The following is a 20977-nucleotide window of genomic DNA, read 5'->3' as shown; positions in this document are numbered from 1 at the left end:
GGGGACGGGCCAAGGACCTGAGATCTGAAAGGGTGGTTTCATCTGCCTGCAGGATGTGAGATCTACTCAGATGCAGGCAATCACGCTTCCATGATCCAGGGCATCCGAAACAGTGGGGTCCCCAAATTTGTCTTCCGTCACAATGACCCTAAACATTTGGAGGAACTCCTGAGCAAAGCTGACCCCCTGACACCCAAGATCGTTGCCTTTGAGACAGTGCACTCCATGGATGGTGAGTGGTTTGGGGTGCAGGGATGGAGAAGGGGAAGAGAGGCATGCAATTGCACTGCCTTATTTCTCTAAGAGACACATAGCCCAACCTCTCACTGCCTTATTTCACCAAAGGAGACAAACTTATGACTGTTCTAACTATCTTAGTTTTCAAACAATGTCTTAACCATTCTACTTCCTCATTACTCCAAAGGGAAGATATCCAAATCATCCCACTTCCATATTTCTGCAATAGACACATACCTAACCCACCCCACTATCTCATTCCTCCAATCCAGAACGAACAAGTTCTAAGCACATGCCTCCCCCTACTCGAGAAGCTTCAGTGGTTCCCTATTATTTCTAGGACTCCTCAGCCTGGCATTTAAGGCCTTTCCAAGACTGATTTCCAGGTTTCCTGGGTAACAGACCCCTTCATGCACTTTGTCCTAATCAGATGGGCTTACTTGCTGCTCTTCAAACTTGGCATTCTTTTAACTGCCTCTAAAACTTGGTCTGGGTAGATTTCCCCACCTCTAGCTCTTCACACTCTTCTCTTTCTTTAGCACCTCTGACACCTTTTCCAAGAAGCCTTTCCTGATCCCCCTTCTTGTCAGTGTTCTTTCCCTCCTTACTGGCTTTTCTGTTCTGCTCACAAGCTACATTCACTCAGAACACAGAAAACAGTTCATCAGCACTTGTTGGATGGGTTGGGAAAGATGCCTATACCATCTCACTGCCTGGGAAATCTGTTGGGCAGTTCTCCAACAGAGAAAATATTGCCTTTCCTCAACATTCCCCCACCAACAATATCGTAACCATGCCACTGCCTGACTTGCCTAATTTCAGTAGCTACATGGCACCAGCTAGGCATCTACTAGTGTCAGGCCGGGAGCTAAGTGCTGGGGATAGAAAGAAAGACAAAAGAACCTCTGCTGCCCCAAACCCAGTCTCTAACCATTCTACTTTCTGTTCCCAAAGGAAATGATCAGCTAGGGATGGAAACTAGAAACAGACACTGTGGTATAGTCCCCAGATGAAAGAATGAAAGGGCATTTGGGGGAGGAATCTTATCTGGGACTTGAGCAGAAGAGGTGTCTACTGGGTATCTCTGATGATCTCTCTCTCTTTCTCTCCGTTTTTTTCTGCTCTCCCCCTCTTCTTCCTGGTGGGTGTATTTCTCTTTGGCACGCTCTCTAAGCCCATTTCTCTTTCTGAATCTTGGGCTTTGTTTCTCATCCTCACCCTCTGGATCTCTCTCCCACCCCTCCCAGGTGCTATCTGCCCCCTGGAGGAGATGTGTGATGTGGCCCACAAGTATGGGGCCCTGACTTTTGTGGATGAAGTCCATGCTGTTGGCCTGTATGGTGCAAGGGGTGCTGGAATCGGGGAGCGTGATGGTGTCATGCACAAGATTGACATCGTTTCTGGAACTCTGGGTGAGCTGCCTGGGAAGGAGAAGGGGAGACCTGGGTACAGATTGAGGGATTCTCTGACAATTGCCAACTCCTGTTTGAGGCTTACTGAGAAGCTCAGAGCCAAGGAGAGGTCTGGTTTCATCTTCCCCACCAGTGTCTTGGAGGACAAGAAGAAACTAAACTCCGATTTCTGGCTGCCCAATATGCTACCTGTGGATTGAGCTGGTTTAGCTGAGGATTCATTAGGTTTTGCTTTAAACCAAAGCACTCAGAAGTTGTAAGGGACCTTAGAGGGTATCTAGTCTGACTCTCATTTTCTACACCAGTGAAGTGAAGCCCAAAGGAGGGAAGGGATATGCCCATGGCATGTAACAAGAAAATAGCTGAGGCAGGATTTGAATCTAGGGTCCTTGACTCCAAATTTGGTAAGGTTTAGCTGAAGATTCACATGGTTTCACTGGGAATTCAGAAGATTTTACTATGGAGCCAGAGGACTTAACTGGGGATTTGGAGGGATGCCTGGGGGTACAAAGGTTTACCTGGCAATAGTCGATATGTCAATTTAAAGGATTTCTCCAGCCGCTGAGATTTAGAGGTAAAGTTGGAGTTCAGCTGGGGATTCTGAGACCTGAGGTTACAGAGTCCTTGGAGAACAATCATGGCTGTTGCCAAACAGGGAGGCTTATTCCATTCCTCAACTATGACTCTCCTGGCAGAGCAAGAGCCTTGCATATAGATTCTTCAAATGATGGCCTAAAGGCTTCATGAGGCTTGGCCAAAGAGAAGAGGGTGTGTGAGGGATTCCACCCAATTCAGCTGTTTCCCCTCTCTTCCCCCTCATCACCATCTGGGGCCCCATGGTCGTGGGGAGGGCACAAGGCTCACTGAACAGCTGGCTGGGCCACACCCTCATCCCCTGGCTCCAATCAGACTGGGCAGACACAGGCAAGGAGCTCCTAGGGGCCTAGAGCTCTTAATCATCCCCAGACACATCCTTATCACAACTCCCAGTCCCCTGTCTGGGACATGAGGAAACCCCATCCGTCCACCACAGAAAGAGCCTCTAAAAGGTGCTGATTTCTTCCTCTCACAGCTTCTGACCTTTCTCTAGGCCACTGAACCTCCATCTTCCTCTTTCTTCCTCCAGACCTCTTCTTGCCTCTCCAAATTCTTTCCCATCTCATCCTTCTTCTCATTTTTCTTACCTCTCTCACTTCTTTCTCAATTCTCATTCATCTAAGAGACATTTCTTTTTTCTATTTAAATACCAAGTGGGATGTGGTAGGGGACAGCTTTGAAGGATTTGGAATGATGGGCCCAGAGGATCAATGTTTCTCCCCCTCACAGGAAAGGCTTTTGGCTGTGTTGGGGGTTACATTGCCAGTACTCGGGACTTGGTGGACACTGTGCGTTCCTATGCCGCTGGCTTCATCTTTACCACCTCGCTGCCCCCTATGGTGCTGGCTGGAGCCTTGGCCTCCGTGCAAATCCTCAAGGGCGAGGAGGGCCGCGCTCTACGTCGTGCTCATCAGCGTAATGTCCGTCACATGCGCCAACTGCTCATGGACAAGGGGCTTCCTGTCATTGCCTGCCCCAGTCACATCATCCCAATCCGGGTAAGGGAGCCACCCTTTCTGGGAAGCCTGCTCTCTTCTCTCTTCTGAGCTTCCTACTGAATCTTATTTCTCCCTGTAACTCTTCTGGCTCCAAAATGTATTATATAGTGAATGAATGAATGACTGAATGAGTAAATGGGTACAAAAATTAATGCATGAATAAGTGAATGTGGAAAAGGAATGAATGAAATAATGACAATGACTATATTAACGATTGAGTCCATGAGGAACAACGAGCAGGAATGACTGAATGAAGGGGTGAGTGAATGAGTTGGTGAATAAGTGAATGGAAAATGAAAATTCACATCTACATCATTGTGACTGGCTAAGAAATCAATTGAAGGAAGGAGGTGACTCTGGTACATGGGAGAGAACCCTGGGTCAGAACCCTGGGATTATTGACTTCTCAGCTCAGCCACTAGATTCCTGGTGTGACCTAGGTTGAGTCATTTCCCATTTCTGGAACTCAGTTTTCTCCTTTGTAAAAAGGGTGGGCAGATTAACCAGGAGCAACAGGCACAAGTTATGGGGAGGCAGACGTCAGTGACACTATTGACACAATCACCACTGTCCAACTATCTGTGGGATCATCATGTGGGAAAAGGATAAAAAGGTTGGCCAAAGACAACAGAACTGGGAACAATGGGAGAAATTTGCAGAGGCAGATTCTGCTCAATGTCTAGAACAAATTTCTGCAAGCATAATGGGCTACCATGAGAGGAGGCGAGTTCTGTCCCTGGAGGTCTCCAAAAAAAAGGCTGGATGATGACTTCTTGGGGATGTTAGAGGGGATGCCTGCTCTATGAGTCTGAGATCTGATGACAGAAGGGACTATTCTCTCCTATGGTCTCAGGTTGGGGATGCAGCTCTCAACAGCCAAGTCTGTGACCTCCTGATTTCCAAGCACAACATCTATGTGCAGGCCATCAACTATCCCACAGTGCCCAGGGGTGAGGAGCTGCTGAGGCTGGCACCCTCTCCTCACCACAGCCCCCAGATGATGGACTATTTTGTTGGTGAGTTATCGTTCCCTGCATAGGCTTCCTAGCTGTGATATGCCCTGTCTTGACCTGAGTTCTCTTCTCTTTAATTGGGGTCTCAAAGAATAATGTTGGGCCCTGGAGAGAAGGGGCCGATGGAATCCAAGCTATGACAGACTGTCTGGATGCTCAGGAATAACTGGAGGATGGGGGACAGGGGAAGGAGACAGAGTGGAAGTGAATGATTAACAGTTCATATATACAAAGCTGAGAGAGAGAGAGAGAGAGAAAGACCGAGATTGGCAGAAAGGAAAAAAGAGGAGGTTGGGGTCAAAGATGATACTGAAGGATAATTAATTTAGAGCTGAAAGGCATTTTCAAGGACTGGATCTAGCTGAACTCCCTCCCTCATTTCCCAGATGAAGACCTAATCCTGCCCTGACTCTCTTCTCTCTAATATAACACGTATGAGGCACTTTAGGATTGGCCAAGCACCATCCTCCCAACAATTCTATGAGAACCCCATTTTACAGATGAACTGGAAATGAGAGGTTAAGTGACTGCTCAGAGTCACACAGTTAGTTTGTGGAAAAGCTGAAATTCAAATGCAGGTCGTCGGACTACGACCAAGGAGGAACGAAAGATGAACATACACCAAGACAGTGAGAAGGACAAGGGCCAAGAGGTAGACACTGACAGGGATCAGGAAAGGAGGAGAGAAGGCAGCCTGGCATAATGGAAAGGGGGCTGGACTTTGAGCCGGTAACCTGGGTCCAAATTCTGCTTTAGACACTGGTTCTGTGATCATGGGAAAGGCCAGTTTTTAGCCTCAGTTGCCTTTTTTGTAAAATACCTGCAGTGCCTGTGTTGGCTAAAGCACTGCACAGTGGGCGTGCCTAAAGTCTTAGTGCAGCTGTAAGATTTAAGATTTTGGGGACACACTGATAATGTGTTATGGCATATCATTATAGATAAACATGCTGACAATGACAAGGGGTGACCCTTTAGAAAGGTGGGACAGGATATTAACAGATGGAGATCAGGCATGGGGGCCAGTGGCATATTCCAGCTCACAGGACCAATGCAAGCTGAGGGAGAATCCCAATGGTCTGAGAAGGGCCTCAATGAAGGTCCCAACGGGAGTCAAGGGCAGAACCAGAATAGCTAATGGCTAATGGCAAGAGCTTTGCCTAATGTGGACATTTGACTTGCTTGACTATGTTCGTTTGTTGTGAAGATTTTGTTTTTTCCCTTTTTCCAGTGAGATGAAGGAAGAGGGAGAAAAACCAGATATTTGATAGTTGAAAAAAATCACATCTAATTTTTTTAAAAAGAGCCCTGGGCATATGATTGCGGAGAGACTCTAAATGAACACCCTAATGCAAATACAGAACATGGGTTCAGATCAAGGACACATGTGATACCCAGTGGAATTGAATGTCAGATACGGGAGGGGTGGCAGGAGCGGGGAGGAAAAGAAAATGATCTTTTTTTTTCCAATGAATAATGTTTGAAGATGACCAAATAAAAATAATGTTTAAATTAAAAAAAAAAAAGAGACTCGGGGCAGCTGGCTGGCTCAGTGGATTGAGAGCCAGGCCTAGAGATGGGAGGTCCTGGGTTCAAATGTGGCCTCAGATACTTCCCAGCTATGTGACCCTGGGCAAGTCACTTGACCCCCATTGCCTAGCCCTCACCACTCTTCTGCCTTGGAGCCAATACACAGTATTGACTCCAAGACAGAAGGTAATGGTTTAAGAAAAAACCCAAAAAAGAGCCCTGGCCCTGAGGTGAAATCCCAGCTCTGTCACTTGCTGAACCTCGGTAATGGCCACCTTTCTGAACCTCAGTTTTGTTCTCTTATAAAGACCAAAACAGGAAAGAATTTCTAAGGGTCTTTCTAGTACATTGTGAACTAGTCATTTCCATGCTCAAGACCTCTGTCCCCATCTGTAAAAATGAGGTCACATGCCTGTAATCCCTGCTTTTCAGGGAAAGTGAGGTTAGTAGATGACTCAAGTTTGAGAGTTGTAAGCTAGGAGAAGGCCAGCATCAATATGGTGAGCCCCTGTGATGGACAGTGAAGGGACTACTGGGCCGCCTAAGGAGAGGCAGGTCAGTTCCGTTTAGAAGTGGAGCACGTTCCTAGCTGTGTGACCCTGGGCAAGTCACTTGACCCCCATTGCCTAGCCCTTACCACTCTTCTGCCTTGGAGCCAATACACAGTATTGACTCCAAGACAGAAGGTAAGGGTTTTTATTAAAAAAAAAAAGAAGAAGTGGAGCACGTCAGGTCCCAGAACCATCAGTTGTGAGATAGGGAGGTCTGGTCTCCAAAGGCAAAAAAAGAAGATTCGATTTGGTGTTCACCAAACTTCCTTCCTGCTGTAACAACTTAATGCTACAAAGGGCTGAAGGACACATGTCTAACTAAGGGTCTCCCTGCTATCTTTCCCACAGAAAAACTGCTTGAAGCCTGGACTGAAGTGGGCCTGCCCCTCCAGGATGTCTCCTCTGCCGCCTGCAACTTCTGCCGTCGCCCTGTGCACTTTGACCTCATGAGTGAGTGGGAACGCTCCTACTTTGGAAACATGGGCCCTCAGTATGTCACTGTGTTCTCCTGATGACCTGGGGAGGGGGAGGAGGGGAAAGATAAGTGCTTCCATTCCTGGTCCCGCCTCAGTCTGTCTCATCATCCTCACTTTCCTTTTTCTAGTGCTTTAAGATTTGCAGTGGGCTTCCCTGACAGCCACTTGTAGAGGGAAATCATGTAAGAATTCATGTATGTGTTCAATAGTTCAAAGATAATAAAGTGCATCCCATAGCCAGATGTCTGTTTACTCAGCAGGGGGTGAGGACAGGGAGACAGCCATACAGGATCTGGAAGACAGCACCAAGTGGTCCAGGTGGGGCCAAGTGGACATTCAAACATGGATGGATTCCTAAGCCTATCCCTGGCTTTCTCATGCCCAAGAGAGACAGAAGGTCAGAGAGGAAAGGAAACTTAGTATGCACACAAGTCTGCACAACTCATTTTACACAGGAAAAAACTGAGGCCCAAACAGGGGGATTCTAGAATTAAGCTTCCTGGAAACCAGGACCATACCCCAAAGTGAGAATGACCCAAGACAGGCTTAAGTCGGCATGCAACAATGAAGAGCTATCTCAGAAACTCAAGAAATGAGGGTCAAGAAACACAGAGAACGCCTAATTAACAAGTGAAACAGACTGTCCAGATGGGCAGAGCAGGGGATCACCAGCCCAGGTACTGCAGTGAGCCAGAGGATGGTCAAAGACCTAGAGAAAGGGCCCCAATACATTGGAGATCTTTGGAATAAAATAAGAGTTGAACAAGATTTAGAGAGGGTCAGAAGACACAAGGATTAGACTGTGGAGCCCTGAAGGGATTCCACGTGGTCATGAAAGCAAGTGGGAAGGTGGGAAGATATTGTTGCTAACCTCTCAAAGGGGACCAATAATGCTAAATGGATCAGCCTTTTACTCAGTCCTCATTCTAACTGACCTTATTCTAAACCTAATGACCACTCTCCTCCCACCTATCTGCCTGCACCATCCCAGTCTCCTTTGCTGGTTTGACAACCTCCTCCACCCACTAAGTGCAGGTGTCCTCTACAACTCCGAGTTGGGGCCTCTTCTCCTTCCACACTGTCTTGGTGATCTCATCAGATGCTTTGGGTTCAACTATCACTTCTATGCAGGTGATCCCTAAATTCCTATAGCTAACATACCTGCTTGCCTTCTTCATCTGGGTGCTCCCTGGCCGTTTCAAACTCAATAGGTCTGAAACAGAACCAGATCTCCCTGCCCATCCCTGCACTTCCCACCAACACAACTTCCCTCTTTCTGTTAAGGTCCTTTACTGTCTTTTTACTCAGCCAAGTTCCCAACCTGGAAGTTTTTCTTCTCTTCTCCCTCACCCTCCACTGGGTGTGAAAAATGCATTCCTCCCTCCATGCCTGCTGCCTGTCACATGATCTCCCAGCAGAGGATGGCCATTGGAAATCACAGATGCTCAATGAATTTATCAGTATTTATAGCCTATCAAAACACCTGTCCTTTACATTCCTGGAGTTGTCATGGAAATCGCTTTCCTGGTTCAGTTCATAGAAGACTTCCCAAGTTTCTCTAAATCTCCTAGAGAAATGTGTTCATCATACTCACATATCACATGTTTGGCCATTCTCTAATTCAGGGCACCCAAATTCCTCCCGGGCAGCTAAGTGGTACAGTGTATGGAATGCTGGGTATGTCAGGAAGACCTGAATTAAAATTTGGCCTTGGATACTTCCTAGCTGTGTGACCCTGGGCAAATCCCTTAATCCTTTTTTGCCTCAGTTTCCTCAGCTGGAAAAGGAAATGGCAAATCGCTCCAGGATCTCTGCTGAGAACCCACAAATGGGATCACAAAGAGCCAGACACAACTGATACTACTGAACAAAAGTATTTCCTTCTGGTTCTTTGTTATGACAGAAGTACTACTATAAATATCTTTGTATATATATGACTTCAGACTTCCTTGGGGGTTCTAGTGCAACAGCCCGTTGATTTTCTGGTCTTTAGTCTCTCTCTCCTCTCCAATCCATCTTTCCACGCCGCTGTCAAATTCAAATTGTTGAAATGCATCATTCTCCTACCAAAAACTCTCGGTGGAACTCACACTGACTCAGTATTTAAAGCCACTTGCAAATCAGTCCCCACCTACTTTTTCCACCTTATTTCCTATTGCTTCCCTTCATGAGATCTCTGACACATTACCTGTTTTCTCCCATTTCCATGCCTTTCATAAGGCATTCATTCTCCAGGCACAAGATGCACCATCCACCTTACTCCTCCTCTAAGCCTCTTGCATTTCCTTCAAGGTTCAGCTCAGATGCCACCTCCTGAAGTCTCCCTTGAACCTTCTTCCTTAGATGAGCTGCTATTTGCTTTTTTTTGGTACACTCTGCGCCCTCCAACAAACCACAAGCTCTTTGAGAAGAGACTGTTCTGGTTTTGTCTTTAGATTCCCCAGCACCCACCACAGTCCTGCATAAAGCACACATTTAAAGAACTCTGGAGTTGAAGGGCATCTGAGGTACCTTAAAAGTCCATCCAGGCTGCCAGTCTCATTTCTCAGGGGATGAGGGATACTTCCACTCAAATGGTCTAACAAGCATCTCAAACTTAACATATTGCCTTGCCCCCTCTGTAATCACCTCATGGTATCACTCACTGCCATTGGGCTTGGCCTCAGCCAGTCTTAGTCAAAGTAGCTTCTGACTTAACCAACACAGAGGATGAAGAAAGAAACCATGAGGAAGGCTTGCTAGCTCAAGAGGGCAGAACTGAGCAGGCATGTCCAGTTCCACTTCACCTTGCTGTGCCCTTTTAGGGTCAGATGAAAACCTGGCTGGTAATTTCCTACTCTGTGGACCAGCCTGACCATCATACTTATCCCCTACTGGGAAGAATTCCTTTCGGGCAGCCACTGGTTGGCATTATGGCCTTGGGGCAATCTCTGAGATGGCATTCTGGCCTCTGGCAACGGGACTCCCCACCAGAAGTTGACAGCCTTAGCCCAGCTCCTAACTCTATCCTCTGACCCCAAATTAAAACTACAAAGCTTTAATTAAATTAAATCTTTCCCTGCAAGAACCTTCCAAGGCCCCTGGAAACCTGAACCTCCCTGCATGCTGGCCCACCTGTACCATTGTAAGGGCTCTCAGCTCCTAACTTCAGCCAATCCATCAATAAAATATCCGTGGATTCTGGACTTGAAAAACAAAGAGGAGATTTGGTTCGAGTTCTAGCTCTGTTCCTTGGTACCTGCTGTACACCTTAGGCCATCCCTTTCCTGGAGAAATCAAAGGTGACTGAGATGATAGTAAAGGCCCTCTCACTAACTAGGACAGAGGGGCTGAACAGCACAGGGCAGAGGAGAGCTCAGCTTCCTAGAGCCCAAAAGACTTCCTTCCCTGGCTAAGTCTGGGGCAATACTATTACATGATGAGAGCCCTCAGTGAGTCCCCCCCACAGGGAACACAACTGAGGGGGGTTGGGAAAATACAAAAAAATGTGCTTCAGTTGCTCCAAGATCCAAACTTTATTCGTGGGAAAGCTAAACAGTCTGGGTTAGCAGCAGCTTCATTCTTTGCCCTGAGACTCTCTTAGTCCCACAAACCCTGCTCCAGGGCACCCACCTGTGGCCTTTGCACAAGGGAGTGGGGAAAGAGGAACAGGCCAGCAGCAGGCAGGCTCTTTCTCATGGCCCTCAATGAGTGACTGGGGTTTTCCCAGAGACCCAGAGGAAGAAGTCACAACGAGCAGCAGGGTTGCTGATGTGGCCCACAGGCCGTGAACAGACATAGAACTGTCGACCAAAGTTGGGCCCGGCTTTCCTCACTGTCCTCAGCACACAGGGCTCCCCATGGCCCTTGCATAGGGGAGGACGAGGGGGACCTTTCAGAACTGCCTTCCAAAATGCTGCCTGGCCTCTGCTTGGTTCAGGGAGTGGAGGTACCACTGCCCTGGGGTCCTGGCTGGCTGGGTCAGTCTTGGGCTCCTGGGCTCCAGTGATGAGGGGTTTTTCTGGAGGACGGCCTGCCTGGAAGAACCTCAGAAGGCTCAGCTGACCTTGGCCTGGGTCCCCACAGGTTTTCTTGGCCCGGGTCTTGAGTGGTACACCATCATTCTTTTCTTGGAACTGGGCTGAGGTGGGCTCTGCAGAGTTCGGGTCTAGTTTGATCAGGAACCGGGAGAGTTTCTGCTGCCTCCCAGCAAATTCTGGCAGGTACCGGGTACAGAGTGGGGGACATCGAGGGGCAGGGATGAGCTCAGTCCTCAGGGTGGCCCCAATGGGGCAGTGGTCTGAACCCTCCACTTCAGGCATGAGGAAAGAGTCCTCAAACTCCTCCAGCACTAGGGCTCTGTCACCAAGGATATAGTCGAGCCGAGTGCCATAGTTGGTGAGGCGGGCCCCTGTAGCAGTTGACCAGCAGGTGAAGGCACCAACTGTGGTTGGGTGGAAGTGACGGAAACTGTCAACGAACAGCCCACTGTCCCTGTCAGGCTGCCACAGGAACTCTGTGAGCCACTGACGCCCAGGGTTCTCTTCAAAGCACTCCTGGGGTAGGCAATTGAGAGCCAGAGAATGTCAGAGCCAACAAGCCCCAAAGAAAGTACCAAGTATAATCCATCTATTTGGCAAGGGGGGGGGGGAATGTCTCCAAAGAGGATTTGGGATCATTGAATGGCAGAGTGGGAAGGGACTTCAGAAACTGGCCAGTTTGATTCCTTTTTTATAAATGGGGAAAATGAGGTGCAGAGAGGGGAGACTGGCTCAAGACCCAAGAAGGCCCAATTTGAGATAGGCCTTTGGCTTGCCTGGGTTTAGAATCAGGAAGCCCTAGTTCTGACACTCCCAACTAATTGTGACTTCAGGCATACCCTTTCCTCCTTGATCTGCCCCCTTTGCAAAATGAGAATAACAACCCTCCCACTCCCCTTCTGAGGGGAGTCGTATGGCAGGCCCCCCACATTTCTAGTGTGTGGTGGCCTCACCTAGACAGCCATCCCTGGGCTCTCTTAGCCTTCTTTGCAATTTCTAGGAGAGACTTTTTAACTCCCACTGCCTCATTGTGGCATGGTCTGTGATCCTGAAAATGTGTTCTTTTGCTATCAGCTTTGACTCCCTGCCCCCTCAGTACCAAAAATGGAGCAATGCATCCAATGGTCTTCTTATCACCCACAGGTTCTTGAACAAATGAACGTGTGAATTAACTTATAGAAGTCTAGGAGCAATGGGGAGAAACTACAGAGACACAATTAGAAGGGCCCAAAAGGGGAATGGCCTGCCTCAAGAGGTAATGAGGTCCCTATCCCAGACATTTTGTCCTGGACTGACAGTGGATTCCCCCACCAGAATATTGTAGAAGGGATTTCTGCTCAGGTATGGGTTAGCCCTAATGGACTCCAGGCTCTGCTCTGGGTGTCTAAAACTACCAAGAATACATTTGGTCTTGCCTACTCCCTAGCACCCTCTTCCCTAACTGCTATACAGAAGGAGCCTCCTTTTCAGCAAATTGTACTGTCTGCTCAATGACATCTTTGCTTGGGTCACCCAATAAGCCCAGAATGCCTGTTACCATTTGGTACCTAGCTCTACACCCTCCAGGGCACCCAACCTCTAGACCCCAGAGCAGCCACTCTTTCCCAAGCTGGGTGCTCCATGAAACAAAGAGGGCCTCTGGATTTGTGCGAACAATATATTTTCCTTCTAAAATACTTGCATCAAAAATACTGATTCCATGTGGCATTTTTTTTGCATGAAAATAGGCATGACAATGTTAGAAGGGAACTCAAAGATTATAGTACAATCCCCTCATTTTATAGATGGGCAAACTGAGCCCCTGAAATGTGAAGATGCCTGTAATCAATGAGTATTAGAGCTGGAAGGGGTCTTCAGGACCAGAGATATGACCTGCTAACTAGAAGGCCTAGTGTCTTTGCAGTCAGCAGAATAGGGGGCTGAAATCTTGGTTCTGAGCCTAGATGGATGACTTCTGAAGGTCTGCCCCTTCCAGCTCTAATTCTACACTTCTGGGATTGACAGTGGAGTTGCCTGAATGTAGAGAAGAAGGAACTGATGGCTAACGGTGTGTGTGCAACACGGATTAAGACAGAGGCAGAAGACTTAGCAGAAAGGTAATCCTCACCAGATCAGCAGGGTCGCAGTGGTCCAGAGGCCGGTGAGATGTGTTCACATCACCCAGAATAATCACATGGCTGGGAAAGAAGAAGGTGCCATCAGCCAAGATGGATGACATTGAGGGTAGGGGAGGATGTGGTTTGAAATTGTGGAAAGGTAGCAGCATGGGGCAGGGCAAGGGAAAGAGCCCTGGGATTCTGGGAGTCAGGAGGCTCTGCCAATTATTAGCCATGTAGGGGTGGGCAAATTCCTCCTGTTTTTCCTTCTCTGGTGCAAGAGCAAAGGCCCCTCACCTTCCCTCCCCACCCTACCCTACTAGAATGAACCTAAATGGTCTCTGAGGAGCCTATCATTATCCTAAGGCTTTGGTCCTCTCTGGGTCTCAGTTCACCAGTGACAAAAGAGGATAACAACAGTTCCCATCATCCCCCACCCTGTCCGACAACTGGAATTCAAACAGTTCCCACCCCCACCAGTGTCATGAGCAAAGCGCTTTGTAAATGGGAAGCTCTAGCAAAAAGCAAGTGACTCAACCTTCCTTGGGCCTCCTCCATGCCTGAGTAGGCTATTTCCTGGACTTCAAATATCTCCCCTTCTCCCTCTTCCTATAAAGCCATGTCACTATTTGCCCTCTGCTCTCACCTTTGTCATGTACTTAGTGCCTGATATTGTACATTCCAGATGCTTGTCTGCACCTCATTCCCTTATTAGACTCTGATGTTCATGAGGGACCACTTCTTATCTATTTGCATGTGGCCCTCCCCAGTGCTGAGCACTTCCTAATGGTTCCTGGAATGAACGAATGAATGAATGAATAGACAACCTTGTGACATCTTCTTTCTTGCTTAGGAAGGATATTAGCCAGAGGTAGCTACTCTTGAGTAGAGATACCCCATCTGGAACACAGGATGGCAGCAGGCCCAGAGCGGCTTGGCAAAGGTTCCTCACAGGATCAAAGAGTTTTGTTTGGAAGGAACCTTGGGGACCATCTATTGCATTCACTAACCTTTTATTTTATAAATTTAAAAATGGAGGTCCTGAGAATAGAAAGGACTTGGCCACGGTTCCAAGAAGAATAAGGAAGAGAGTCAGGTCTAGAACCAGAGGCATCCAGTTCTAGAACTCTTTCTACTGTCCCCCACTGCCTCTTGCTGCTAGGTTGGTTCCTACCTGCCTGCCTGCAGGAGGGCTTCAGCTCGAAGTTGCAGGAGTCGGTAGAATCGCAGCTTGTAGGTCAACCTTTCTGGCTTCTCAGGGTCTGCGTGGGGGCAGTAGACATTCATGATCGTCAAGGTCTTTTCTTGCCCATCTGAAGTGCTACAGAGGAATAATAACAATAATGAAGAAGAAGATGATGATGAAGATAGGCCCAGGAAACTTACAAGTACTTTGGCTCAAACAAGTCATGTCCCTAGCTTTTAAACTTCCAAAGGACATCCTGACCAATGAGAGGCCCATAGTCTCAGCCAATCCTCTGCCAGTGCCTAACCCTTTCTCATACAAATTACCATTCAAAGTCAGGTTCCCTTAAGAGAAACAAACATTACACTAGCCACTTTACAGGCCAGGAAAGGCATGGGGTAGAAGTGAGTGGGAAATGCCTTAATTTACCAGCAAATTGACTGAGGGGAGGGGGAATTTCTTCGAACTTCCTAACTAAAAAGATTTAAATCCATCTCAATTTCTCCTCTGAAAGGAGCAAAATGGATTGTGTATCACTTTAAAAACTGAACCTGTTTACAACTGATTTTTGTCCTATAACTACCTAGGTAACGGGTCTTTGTCTCTGAACTTAGAGCAGAAATTCAGCTGGCCTATAATGGGCTAAGTTCCAAAACCCTGTTCTCTTTATAATCTTTGTTCTATTCTTGCCTCAAGGAATTCGGATAACCTTGGGGGATGTGGCTTGCCAGAAGGGAGTAGGTCCTAATATCTTTACACCACCAATCTTTCCTTCAAGGATGTCTGGTTTTCTTTTCAAAGAAGTCTGGGCTACTTATTTGACAGGTGGGCCAGGAGGAGGGGAAGGTTGTTACTAAGTCCTTATTACCAAACTTCTGTGCCTAGGGGATCTTATCCCCTTCCCCTCCTGAGTTGCTGACCAGTCCCTCAACATTTTTCACAAACCAAAGTTACCTGTGAATGTCAATAAAAGAAAGGGGGCAGGGCCCACCTGGGCCTTTTTTTGGGGTCTGTTGGCGCAGAAGGCTGGCTGGGAAAGACAGGTGAGGGAAGAGATTCAGAGAAGAGATGACACATGGTCTGAGAACTTAGAGTAAGGATGAGATTTAACTCTGTGCTTATCTACCTTTTCTATTAATAAACTTTATGAAAAGTAGGTATATTAATCTTATAATAAATATAATTTATTAATGGTAGATGATATATTAATTTTAACACTTCCAACCAATAATACTGTTCCCTGTGCCTCTGCTATATAATATGTAATCATGTTGTCCTCAGTTCCATGATGTCATCTATCCTGTTCTGTATACCCCCAAACTGATAGAAGAAAACTGTCTCCTTCATTTAGGGTCTTAGTTTACTGAGAAAGCTGAGATCCTACTTATTGGAAAATTCACGCTTTACTAAAAAATTGATCATACATAGAATTTTGTACCTCAGTTTACCTTATTTTAAGTATTACACCTTCATGGAGAAAAAAAAGCTATTAGCCATGACCTTCCTCTTTCTTCCCTTCTCTACATCTCAAAACCCCATGACATCACCTCCCTTTATCTTCTCCTTTAGTCTCTAATGAAAGTGGCCCTTGTCCTCCCCAAGGCCAATCTCTCCGCATATATGTACCCTTGATCCTATTGTTTCCCTTTTCCCATGATCATCCCTAACCAATCTTATTTGTATTTCTATCTATTTATTTGTTCCTTCCCTGTGCCTACAAACAGGCCAAAATCTCCCGATGCTCAAAACCTTTCTACATAATACCTTACAGAAAAATATGGAGGCTATTTGCTTGGTGTTTCCCCTCTTCTCTCCTCTTCTTCATCTTACAGCATTTAGACATCTGCTGTCATTCCCTATCTGTCATTCTCTATCTGCTGTCATTCCCTATCTCCTCCTTTGTTCTCCTTGGCCAGGCCAATCCCTCTCCATGCACCCTTGACCCCATGCCCACCTCTGAATTCTCCAGCAGATGGCCCTCTCCTCCCCATTCATTCATCTCCAGCCTCTCTCAGTTGAAACCCTAGCAGTCTGACTTCTGACATTCTCTTTCGACTGAAACTGGTCTTTCCAAAGTGACCAATGGAAAAAAAAACCCAAAGTGATCAATGGTCTCCTTGCTGCCAAATCAAATGGCCTCTGATCAATTTTCATCTTGCTTTCTTTTTGAGTCTCCATCTCTCCCTCCCATGCCCCCCAAAGAACAATGAAAAATAATCAATAAACGTGGCCCAACGAAACAAATCCCTACAGTGACTAGTGAAGAATGCAAATAGCACATCTCATTCTGGTCAATCCCCATTCTTTCTTGACCTCTCTGCAACATTACATACTGTTAATCACAGACTCCCCCTGAAAACTCTTTCCTCCCTTTCTCCTAAGGCAAAGGACAGAGCATGTCACCTCCCCTCCTCAATGAGCTCCAGTGGCTCCCTATTACTACAAGGTCAACTATGACATACTCAGTTTGGCACTTAAAGCAGACTTCTTACCCTCTGCTCTCCTCTCAATCCTCTACAATCCAATTGTATTAGCCTCCTTTCAGGTTTTTGATGAGAACAAAACACATTAAGAGGCAGACTTTTATACAATAAAAACAATTCATCCAAAAAACGTCAATTCACATATAAAACCCAGTGGAATTGCTTATAAACAGGAGGGACTTGGAGGAGGGGAAAGAAAGAACATGAATCATGTAACCATGGAAAAATATTCTAAATTAATTAATTAAATAAACTTAGTTTTTTAAAAATAAAAGTTTTATTTTCAATTAAAAAAAGGCCAATTAATCTAAAGGAAACAACATTAGGTCATCTGATTTCTAGTTGGAGGAAAGATACGGGGCTTTCCAAGTTGGGAGGGGGAAAACAAACAGGTACAATTCTATGAATTCAGAAAAGGAGGTGTCCCACTGCCCCCAAGTGTCTGGGAACAATCAAAAGAACATGGAAACAATAATTGATTGATCAGTGTGAGGCCGGTTTTCAGATCAGACATCTGAGTTGCTTGTGAGAAAACTCCTTCCATCAGTCTTAGGATCCGACAGGGGTTCTGGTCAACATGAGCCGGATCCTTGGTTAAGGGTCCCCTAAGCCGCAAGGAGAGGTGGTCCAGCTTCTCGGCCACCCAGGTACAGAGCCTAACAAGGCAATGAGGTTTGCTCCCAATTCCCACCATTGAATAAAGTTTTCTCACAGGACAGGAGTTAGCCTAGACCCATCATTGAATAGAAAGGGAACTGAGCCAGGTCCAGAATTGAGTCACAAGATGGAGTCAGTGTGGGGCACTCAGTTCCCATAATTCATCACTTGGTGTCCTGATCCTCACAATTCTCTTACATGCTCCAATCTTTTCTTGAAACCCTTGCTCTCTATTCTAGTAATAACTCTTAAGGCAGAAGGGCAAGGGCTAAGCAAATGAAGTTAAGTGACTTGCCCAGGGTCACAGAGCTCTAAAGTATCTGAGGACAGATTTGAACCTAGGCCTGGCTTTCTATCTACTGTGCCACCTAGCTGGTCCTCATGCTCCAATCTTAAGAAACACCAAATATGAAGAAAACTCTACAAAAGGGAAAATGGCAAGTGAAGTGATATGTGATAAAGAAGGAAAAGGCAGAACAAGATACGAACTCAATTCAGTGCCCACCACTGAGTCTTACTGTGTGAGGCAGATGACAAGTCACACAGAAGGTTGTGAATGTGTCCCAGAGCTGTAGCAGGAACTCAATATGGTGTGTCCTTGGCCTGGGCTAAAGCTGAACTGAGCATATGAATATAACAAACAACGATGAGGGATTCCGAGAAACAGGCACAAGTTCACAGGATTCGATGTAATGGATGATGAATACGATAATCAATAGGTACAATATATATGATAATGATCATAACAGAAATGGAAAGTTTGCTAGAGGGAAGTGGGACTGCCTATTATAACCATCTGAACAAAAGTGGTCCAGGATGGGCTACAAGCTATATAGGTGGAGGGAAGGCCCACACTGAAGTATGCAATTTGGAATATGCGTTTTTGTTCATTGTAGCCAGTTACAAAATATTCCAATTACCACCACCCCAAACAGCTCATTTAATTGGAGAGGTAGCAGCTATTCAGTACTTACTACAATCCCACTAAAGGAGACATAAGGAAAAGAGGCTGTGGTTCCAAGTCAGGAAAGCAGATTGTTAAAAGGTCTGGGGGGGGGGGAAGGGGGGGAAGCGGCAAGCTAGGTGGCTCAGTGGATAGAGAGCCACACCTAGAGTTGGGAAGTCCTGGGTTCAAATCCGACCTCAGACATTTCCTACCTGTGGTATCCTGGGAAAGTTACTTAACTCCCATTGCCGGGCCCTTACTGCTCTTCTGCCTTGGAACCAATACACAGTAGTGATTCTAAAATAGGAGGTTTATATTTAAAAAGAAAAGGTCTGAGGAGCAATCATTTCCCCTTTACCGTATCTGGTGCTGTGTGAGAACTGCTCGGCCTTCACTGTCCAGAGACCTCAACTCATCTTCAGTGAACTCCTCTGTGTTCCCGTAGGAGCCTACAGCACCCTGGTGAGTGGTCAGCAGGCTAGTCAGGCCTTCTTCAGCTGCCCCTGGAGTGGCATTATTTTTACAGAAGGTAGCCACACCTAGTAGAGTGGGGGAACAACAGGCAGACACAGAGAAGATGACCCACAGACTGAACCATGAAAGAGATTAAGGGACGATAGACTGTCAAGAGGTTGGAGGTCATTAGCTTCAGTCTCATTTCTTTTTTTGGTGCTGGGGGGTGATGACTGACACGGAAAAGAGAAGAGATCTGCCCATGAGCAGGAGAGCTCATGAAGAAGGCACAGAAAGGCAGGCAGTCAATTAAACAGTCAACATTAAATACTTACTATACACCAGGTAGAGGCAGGTAGGTGGCTCAGTGGATAAAGTGCTGGACCAGGAGTCAGGGAGACCCGAGTTCAAATCTAGCCTCAGGCATTTCTTAGCTATATGACCCTAGGTAAGTAATTTAACCTGATTGCCTGATAAAAGGATCCACTAGAGAAGAAAATGGCAAACCACTCTAACATCCTTGTCCAGAAAATCTCAAATGGCCTTGATGAAGAGTTGGACTCAACTGAACAACATGTACCAGGTACTGTGCTAAGTGGCAGGAAGAAAGGCAAAAGTAATTCTTGCACTCAAGAAGCTTACACTTCAGTGGGGGAAGACAAAATACAAATCATTAAGAAAATATGACATACAAAAAGGGGAAAACTCTTAGAGGCAGCTGGGGGTGGCAGTGGATAGAGTGCTAGGCCTAGAATCAGGAAAGTTTGAGTTCAAATCATGCCCAGATACTTACTATCTGTATGACCCTGAGCAAGTCACTTCATCTTCTGTCTGCCTCAGTTTGCTCTTTTGTAAAATGGAGATAATCATAGCATCTACCTCTCAGGGTTGTTGAGGATCAAATGAGATCATATTTGTAAAGTGTCAGCTATTATTCCCCAAGTATTTCTTGGGTGACTGAGGTATTTCTAGGAGGAAACTGAGTTAAATACAATATACTGTCCTATTGCTGATGTAACCAAGGGCCTTCAGAGATTCCTGGGAGGCAGCACTGAAAGGCACATTAGAGATCATCTAGTATCACATCTTTCACTTCAGAGGAGGAAACTGAAGTCTAGGGAAAGGACTTGGTGGTACAACCTTTTAATTCTACAAACAGAGGCAGCTCTGTGATGCAGTGGATAGTCAGGGAGACCTGGGTTCAAATCCAGCCAGGCACTTATTAGCTGGGTGACCCTGGGAGAGTCAATTAACTTTGTTGGCCTCAGTTTCCTCAACTGTAAAAGTGAACTGGAGAAGGAATGGCAAACCACTCTAATAGGTTTGCTAGGAAAACTCTGAACGGGATTAGCAAGCAGTAGATTCCACTGGAGCAACTGAACAATAACAAGAAATTCTACAAATAGGGAAACTGAGGACCTGAAAAGATAAGGGACTGGAGTCACAGAATATTGAAAGCTGAAAGAGACCTTAAAAAAACATTTATGCCAAAGTCTCTCATTTTTTCAGAGAGGAAAGCATCAATCTGAAGAGAAGTGACTCACTCAGGGTCACCTCTGTCATTCAGATAAGAAATAATTCAACTGGGATTTTTTCCCCTAATGATTATGAGCACAGCGCCTGCTTGTTGCTCATAAAACTTTGGGTGAGCAGGCAGTAGTGCACAGTACAAGTCTTAAACCCAGTTTGAGGCGGATCGATATGCCCAGTCCTCACGCCCCTCCGGCCCCCCACACACCTGAGTAGCCGCTGCGACAGCGACTGAAGCTAAAGTAGGAACTGTAGCCCTCCACGATGGCAAGGGGCTCTTCCAGCAGGTCCCCTGGAGGCCAGAGAAGGAAGAGTCAGGTTAGGGGAGGTCCCCGGCTGTGCCCCCAGCTTTTGGGGAGAAGGGGCAGCCCAGGGGGCGAGGGGAGGGCGACAGGATAAAGGCGGGGATGGGGAGGGGGGTGTCCCCAAGAGGGCAGGGTCGGCTCTGGAGGGAAAAGATTACCTATGGGAACAGTAGAAAGGGGGGGGCGCCCAAGAGGGCTGGCTCAAGTAGGGTGGAGCGGGGCGGGGCAGGGGGGAGGTTCCCGGGGTGCGGGGCCCAGAGGGGCTGGGAGGGGCGCGCCTCGGTTCTCACGCGTGACTCGGGTCTCCTGCAGGCAGGTCACATCGGCCCCCAGGGAATCGAGCAGGTGCCTCAGGGCCTCAGGCGAGCGCCGGATCCCGTTGATGTTCCAGCTCACCAGCCGCATGTCGCCAGCGCGCTTTCTCCGCCCGCCACAAGCAGGATACGGAGAGGGGAGGGGCGGCGCTCAGTCGGCCGTTGGGGAAGACAGCG

The 20977-nt window shown here is 46.9% G+C and overlaps 2 protein-coding genes across 4 annotated transcripts in view; one reads left to right on the top strand and one right to left on the bottom strand.

Annotated features, from left to right (window-relative positions):
• ALAS2 (5'-aminolevulinate synthase 2) overlaps window positions 1-7047 on the top strand; it is a 16176-nt gene extending 9129 nt beyond the window's left edge. For 2 of the 3 annotated variants that reach the window (XM_003342298.3, XM_056809769.1), the window contains 5 exons: window positions 53-232; window positions 1485-1649; window positions 2976-3244; window positions 4098-4260; window positions 6684-7047. In XM_003342298.3, coding sequence (XP_003342346.2) covers window positions 53-232; window positions 1485-1649; window positions 2976-3244; window positions 4098-4260; window positions 6684-6847 — 941 coding nt within the window. In that variant the 3' untranslated portion in view covers window positions 6848-7047. The remainder of the gene's footprint in view (window positions 1-52; window positions 233-1484; window positions 1650-2975; window positions 3245-4097; window positions 4261-6683) is intronic. The other variant, XM_056809770.1, reaches the window with a different exon arrangement.
• APEX2 (apurinic/apyrimidinic endodeoxyribonuclease 2) lies at window positions 6683-20977 on the bottom strand. The gene is made up of 6 exons (XM_001367239.5): window positions 20777-20977; window positions 20390-20473; window positions 18557-18737; window positions 14101-14247; window positions 12938-13007; window positions 6683-11346 (listed from the first exon to the last, which is right to left on the bottom strand). Exons 1-6 carry the CDS (start codon window positions 20889-20891, stop codon window positions 10495-10497), a joined length of 1449 nt encoding a protein of 482 aa, XP_001367276.1. The 5' UTR covers window positions 20892-20977; the 3' UTR covers window positions 6683-10494.

Source organism: Monodelphis domestica, chromosome X, assembly GCF_027887165.1.
Source record: "Monodelphis domestica isolate mMonDom1 chromosome X, mMonDom1.pri, whole genome shotgun sequence".
Lineage (NCBI taxonomy): Eukaryota > Metazoa > Chordata > Mammalia > Didelphimorphia > Didelphidae > Monodelphis > Monodelphis domestica.
The sequence above is the reverse complement of the archived record's forward strand: the minus strand, read 5'-3'. Positions and strand labels throughout refer to the sequence as shown.

Bases quoted from the DNA above. Each gene is read 5' to 3' on its own strand.
- APEX2 (XM_001367239.5), bottom strand. From the start codon at position 20,891: ATGCGGCTGGTGAGCTGGAACATCAACGGGATCCGGCGCTCGCCTGAG. The intron at 20,474-20,776 runs GTGAGAACCGAG...TCTGGCCTCCAG, and splicing joins GCAGGAGACCCGAGTCACGC to GGGACCTGCTGGAAGAGCCC. The intron at 14,248-18,556 runs GTAAAGGGGAAA...ATTCCTCTGTAG, and splicing joins CTCACACAGCACCAGATACG to CACTTCAGATGGGCAAGAAA.